At 51.8% G+C, this 6,396-nt stretch overlaps 2 protein-coding genes across 2 annotated transcripts in view; both read right to left on the bottom strand.

Annotated features, from left to right (window-relative positions):
• The window catches only part of RAB11FIP4 (RAB11 family interacting protein 4 (class II)), a 100,357-nt gene that overhangs the window by 64,630 nt on the left and 29,331 nt on the right, over nt 1–6,396 (bottom strand). The gene's annotated exons all lie outside the window — the stretch shown is intronic.
• LOC103604558 (leucine-rich repeat extensin-like protein 5) lies at nt 1,895–5,081 on the bottom strand. The gene is made up of 3 exons (XM_008589136.1): nt 4,983–5,081; nt 3,454–3,816; nt 1,895–1,963 (listed from the first exon to the last, which is right to left on the bottom strand). Exons 1-3 carry the CDS (start codon nt 5,079–5,081, stop codon nt 1,895–1,897), a joined length of 531 nt encoding a protein of 176 aa, XP_008587358.1.

Here is a 6,396-nt window from a genome sequence, read left to right as displayed (position 1 = left end):
ATTCCCTTAGACCAAAATGCAAATTCTAAGTGTAAATTCTTTCAAAAAAATGGAAATAAGCTTTGAGAATAAATGGGTGTTGGCATAATAAAAATTGAGCTTTTTGAGTCTGAGAGTCTGTCACACCGTCCCCAGAGGCCTGTGTCCCCATTAGGGACTCTCAGGGCCCAGGGAAGCTGAGCTGTGACTGTGTTTGGCCACCTGGTTTCCATAGACTCTGCTTTCCTGGCTCACGGGAGTGGGCAGGGTCTTTTCTGCCAATCTATAACCCTCCCTCAGAGCTGCATCTGGCCGGCAGGAGTGGGGAAGCTGTAGGTACCCAGGCAGGGAATGTGTGGATCAGGGTAGGAGCTCCGAACCACTTTGCTAAAAAGTGGCTGTGTAACCTTAGGAAAGTGTCTTAACCTCGCTTAGCAAAACATTCTCAGCCCATAATAATAGCTAACGTTTATACAGCACTTAACTACCTGCTAGATACTAACCTACACGCTTTACTTATATTAACTCATCCAATCCTCATAACAACTTAGGACAGAGGCATCAGTAATCTCATCCCACAGGTGAGGAAACGTGCCGAGGTCACACAGCAGAAGTGGCAGATGCNGCTCCGAACCACTTTGCTAAAAAGTGGCTGTGTAACCTTAGGAAAGTGTCTTAACCTCGCTCAGCAAAACATTCTCAGCCCATAATAATAGCTAACGTTTATACAGCACTTACTACCTGCTAGATACTAACCTACACGCTTTACTTATATTAACTCATCCAATCCTCATAACAACTTAGGACAGAGGCATCAGTAATCTCATCCCACAGGTGAGGAAACGTGCCGAGGTCACACAGCAGAAGTGGCAGATGCAGGATCCGATCCCAGGCCTCCCAGATTCAGGGTGCGTGTGCTCAACCACGACACGCCACCATCTCTGTCCCTTCACCCAGCACCTGCTGTTGTCAGATGTGCCAGACAAGTGATGCTGTAAATGAGAGTAGATTACTCAGGGGCTGGGATACTTGAATGGTGAATTTTTTTTTTTAATTGTTTTGGCATAGCCAGCAGGACTGAATGGTAAATTCTGATGCAGGATTGGAGAGGAAAGACCCAGAGCACAGGCATGAGGCTTTGGGACCAGTAGGAAGTGTTCACAGCAATGATCTAAAGCTTTGGTCAGGTGAGCTTGCTAAGGATACTGATTCCCGGGTCTACCCCAATCCTGAGCCAGTCAGTGGGGTCCAGGAATCTGCATTTCATATGGACACACTGTCTGAGGGGTGAGGACTCTGGAGCACCGACCTCAATTCCTTGCTGATTCTAGCAGTCATAGGAGGCCGGGGAAAGACGCCAGACCTGCAGCCAGGAGAAACAGGTTCTAGTTTGGCCCCAGTGCAGCCTTGGTGAAGTGCTGGGCTCTCTGCAACCTGTTTCCCCTCCTGTAAGATGAAAGTGTTACACTGATCTCCACTGACTGCCCCGAGGCCCTGGCTGAGAATACCCACTCACCCCCACTTCCTCTGTTGCCTATAATGAGGCAGCAGTGCTGATGTTTCCCATTGATTCTGGGCTCCCAGAAGGAGGAATAAAAATAAAACAACCATGACAGTAAGAGCTGCTGTCAGGAGTGGGCCCACGCAGCAGGAAGAATGCCACCAACCGTGGTCAGCCTGGCCAACTTCTGCTGCTTGATCAGCCCAAGAAAGCTGGGGAGTCCCCACTGACAAGGCGCAGGTCTCCTTTCAGCCACAGTCAGACACATGCACAGAACCGACTGGCAGAGGAGGAGAAACAGACGAGGGAGGGGTCAGGGTGCTCCTGCTACTCAGGGGCCTGAGATGCTGGGTTACAACCCAGGCCTCCTGTGTCGGTGCCCAAAGAGAGAGAGCCCTTCAAGTAGCTCTGATCTCACACCCACCACATGGCACTGTTTGGGGGCTCCATCACCTTCTTTATCTTATTCAGTCTGCACACCACCTGTGACAGAGGAATACGGTTGTGCCCACTTTACAGATGGGGGAACTGAGGCTAGAGGGGCAGTGTGAGGCAGCACGGCTGCCAGGAGGCAGGGCTGGGGCTCACAGCATGCCTGCCTGGAGTCCCATGCTCTGCATTAAGCTGAGCTGCCTTCCAGCGGGTGCTCATTACATAACGGGGCTTTGCTCCAACAACGTGTTAACGCCTTCTCACTCTGACGGCTTAAGCTTTACTGGCTTCAGGGACCGTTTGCTGGAACCCTGAGCCAGCAGCCAGCAAAGTATGTGCAGAGGCAGCCTCAGGATCAGAGCCCAATAAAGGTTTTTGTTTGAGGACCAAAGCTGAGGCTTAGGATCAGGCAGGACAATTTTCAATAAGATGGTGTGACAGGAACAACTCTAAGAGCCCAGACTGAGAGCTGGTGTTAGGACACTGAATCCTGGTATAGGCTTTGCCACCAGCCAGCCTGGGCCCTTGACATTCCCTTGTTCTCGCTGGGGCTGTTCCAAGACTTTAAATGCTTCCCTGCAAATTTCCAAGCTGCTGCTCCTGCCCCTGCTAATGTTCACCCATCCATGCAGCTGGTCACACATTAAAACCACCTGGGGAGCTTTTCAAAATCCCAATGACCAGACAAACTTCAGACCAATTAAATCAGAATCTGGCGGTGGGACCAGGACATCAGTAGTTTTTGAAGCTTCCAAAGTGATTCCAATATGTGGCCAAGGTCCAGACCCATGATCTACAAAAGTGCACCTCAACCCATAATGAGCATATGAATGAATCACATGGACATTAAAATGCAGATTCTGATTCAGTAGGAAGGGGTGTAGCCTCAGATTCTGCATTTCTAACCAGCTCCCAGGTGACACGTGGATGACACATCCTTGGGGACATTCTCCAGGAGGGAAGAGAGTTCCCTGGCCAAATCTGTCTGCAAATACTGTGTGCTCTCACCAGTCTTTGTGACAGTCCAGAGGGGCCTTGGCAGATGGAAGTCCTGGGGTGTCCCCCACTGAGGAAACCCATCTATCTTTGTTTTAACAAAAGGACTTACAGCAGTGCCTGGGCAGAGCTAAGTGCTCGGAAGTGTGGTGTCGTGGAAGGGTTCTTAGATGCGCTTTTCAGGGGCCAGCCGAGGGGTGTGTGGGGCGGATGGAGGTGTAGGTGGTGGATGATGTCCCCGTTGAAGGCCAGGCACAGGCTTGTGTGTGGGAGGAGCTTTTCTTTTTTTCTTTTTTTTCTTTTTTCCTTTTTTTTTTTTGTCTTTTTTCGTGTCCGGAAACGGATCGCAACCCTCAGTGTTGCGCCCGCACCGGACCGGGGACCGGCAATGGGACCGCAAACCTCGGTGCTGCGCCCGCACCTCGCTCAGCCAGTGAGCGGGAACCGGTCTGTATGTGGGATCCGAACCCTCGGCAGGAGCGCCACCATGCTCCCAAGCGGCACACTGTAGCAGTGCGCCACCGGGAGGAGCTTTTCTGCCTCACCTGCACACCTGCGCCTCTGTGGCAAACGGCCTTAAGGTATTTATCACAGGTGGGGCTGTGAGACTCGTGGGGAAGTCCCAAAGCGTGGAGGCTGTTGGCAGTAGGGGTTTGTGGGGGGTCGGACAGTGGGGAGACAGGGGTGTGAGGGATTCTGCAGATGGGGGGACTGTGGGTGGCTGGGGTCTGTGGATGGGGGACTGTGGGTGGGGAGGCTGTAGATGGGGGACTGTGGGTGGCTGGGGTCTGTGGATGGGGGACTGTGGGTGGGGAGGCTGTAGATGGGGGACTGTGGGTGGCTGGGGTCTGTGGATGGGGGACTGTGGGTGGGGAGGCTGTAGATGGGGGACTGTGGGTGGCTGGGGTCTGTGGATGGGGGACTGTGGGTGGGGAGGCTGTAGATGGGGGACTGTGGGTGGCTGGGGTCTGTGGATGGGGGACTGTGGGTGGGGAGGCTGTAGATGGGGGACTGTGGGTGGCTGGGGTCTGTGGATGGGGGACTGTGGGTGGGGAGGCTGTAGATGGGGGACTGTGGGTGGCTGGGGTCTGTGGATGGGGGACTGTGGGTGGGGAGGCTGTAGATGGGGGACTGTGGGTGGCTGGGGTCTGTGGATGGGGGACTGTGGGTGGGGAGGCTGTAGATGGGGGACTGTGGGTGGCTGGGGTCTGTGGATGGGGGACTGTGGGTGGGGAGGCTGTAGATGGGGGACTGTGGGTGGCTGGGGTCTGTGGATGGGGGACTGTGGGTGATGGGGAGCTATGGGTGGTGGGAAGCTGTGGGTGGCAGGAGTCTGCAGATGGGGGGACTGTGGGTGATGGGGGGCTGTGGGTGGTGGGTGCCTTAGCACATGACCCAGCCAGGGCTCACAGCTCAGTGTTGTTCCTTACTAGTTGCATATGATGACTCCTGTGCAGCAATAATAAATACACACACAATTTTGTTTCTGTGAAAAAACAGTCCCAGAGAGAAAGCCACCTGCTACCATTAGTCACGGAGGGAGAGAGAAAATGAAGAGGTCCAAGAAATTAATGGTTCTTTGCCAGAAACTAGAAGCAAAGTGGTACTATTTATAGTCGCCACCATTTCTAGTGCTGTCTCCCTGTCAAATCCCAGCACATCCCAACCAATGCCAACGGCTTCCACTTCATTGCCTGAGTTCTCAGGTGCTTAGGAGTGCACCAGGATCGTGCCCATTTCACAGACAAGGAAACTGAGGTTCAGAGAGGTGCTGCAACTTGCCCAGAGTCGCACTAGGAAGGGGACACGCTATGCCTTAGACCCAAATCTCTCTGCTCTGAAGTCCATGCTAGTGACTGTCAATCTCCACCACATCCTCTCACAGATGGCCGACACTGACTGCTTCCTATGTGGCAGGTCCTGATAAAACACTTCAAATGCACGTTTGTTTGGTTTTTATAGAAATAAAAGAACAAAGGGACCATTAAACCAAGGCATTGAACATCAGTCTCCAGCATACTTGCCTCTCCACCAGACCCAAAGACTAATTTTTCAATGGTCCCAAAAACCTGACCTTGAAGTGCCCAACCCCTCCACACCAGTCAGGCCTCAGCAAACTGGTCTGATCCTGTCCACCCTGGACCTGGGCCAGGGGTACAGCAGGCCCGATCATCCTGTCTAGGCTGGCACTGTCACACCTGAGACAACTGGGAGTGACCAGGAAGCAGGAAAGCTCTGTGGCTGCCACCAATTTCCAGTCACTCTGTACTTCTGTCCTGACCCCTGCCCTGCCCCAGGCTCTGCACAAGCTCTGGGAACCCCAAGAGGGGACAATTCCAACCACCCCTCTGCCCAGAACAACAGAGGACCCCCTCTGGAACACACCCCCACTGTCAGGCCGATGTGTCCAGGGTGGTGGGGTCGGGTTGGTGGGGAAGGGAAGGCTACTGCTGGTGGGGGGAGAGGGCTGGAAAACCTTCTGAGGTGCATTGGCAGTTGAGCTGTCCCAAAGATGCTCAGAGCGGAAGGGAAATCTAGGAGAGGGGACGCATAGGCAAAAGCCTAGAGGTAGGAAGGGTGACAGGGTTTAGGAAATCCCGAGGAAACTAATCAAGCATAAGGGTGTAGCAGGCTGAATTACGTCCCCCCAAAACTCATTGCAGCTTGAATTGTCTCCCAAGTTTTGTGCCTTAGAAACTTAGCCCCCACCATGACTTGTTAAGAGGGTGGGAAATCCTATTACAGTAATTGAAAGGTGGAGCCTTGAAGAGGTGGTTGGATTGTAGGACCGTGCAGTAGTCAATGGATTAAAAATGGTGGTCAGGGTCGTGGTTCTGAGGGCTTTAAAAGAAGAGAAAGGAGAGTCTGTCTGTCTCTCTCTGCTCTCTCTGCTTCCACCATCTTGCAATGTGAGACCCCTCAGTCACTGTTGCCACCACCAGATGAACTTTGGACTTCCCAGTCTCAGAAACAGTAAGCAATAAATTTCATTTTTCTTTATAAATCACCCAGTTTCAGGTATTTTGTTATAAGCTACAGAAATGTACTGATACAGAAAATTGATACCATAGAAGTGGGATGTTGCTTATAACAGATACTCGAAAATGTGGNGAGACCCCTGGGTCACTGTTGCCACCACCAGATGAACTTTGGACTTCCCAGCCTCAGAAACAGTAAGCAATAAATTTCATTTTTTCTTTATAAATCACCCAGTTTCAGGTATTTTGTTATAAGCCACAGAAATGTACTAATACAGAAAATTGATACCATAGAAGTGGGATGTTGCTTATAACAGATACTCGAAAATGTGGAAGCGGCTTTGGAAGTGGGTGTTGGGCAAGGGTTGGAGGAGTTTGGAGAATTCAGAAGAAGACAAAAAGACAAGAGAAAGTTTGGAATGCTTAGAGACTGGTTACAAGGTGGCGGGCAGAATGCTGATAGAAATATGGACTGTAAAGATCTTTCTAAGGAGGTCTCAGATAGAAATC

This window comes from Galeopterus variegatus, unplaced genomic scaffold (genome assembly GCF_000696425.1).
Source record: "Galeopterus variegatus unplaced genomic scaffold, G_variegatus-3.0.2 Scaffold134, whole genome shotgun sequence".
Taxonomy (NCBI): domain Eukaryota; kingdom Metazoa; phylum Chordata; class Mammalia; order Dermoptera; family Cynocephalidae; genus Galeopterus; species Galeopterus variegatus.
The sequence above is the reverse complement of the archived record's forward strand: the minus strand, read 5'-3'. Positions and strand labels throughout refer to the sequence as shown.

What these genes read in the sequence shown, in the direction of transcription:
- LOC103604558 (XM_008589136.1), bottom strand. Translation starts at nt 5,081, where the DNA reads ATGATCGGGCCTGCTGTACCCCTGGCCCAGGTCCAGGGTGGACAGGAT. An exon ending in GAGGGGTTGGGCACTTCAAG is followed by an intron (nt 3,817 to 4,982) that starts GTCAGGTTTTTG and finishes CCCCATCCACAG; the next exon opens with ACCCCAGCCACCCACAGTCC. An exon ending in ACAGAGGCGCAGGTGTGCAG is followed by an intron (nt 1,964 to 3,453) that starts GTGAGGCAGAAA and finishes CCTCTGTCACAG; the next exon opens with GTGGTGTGCAGACTGAATAA.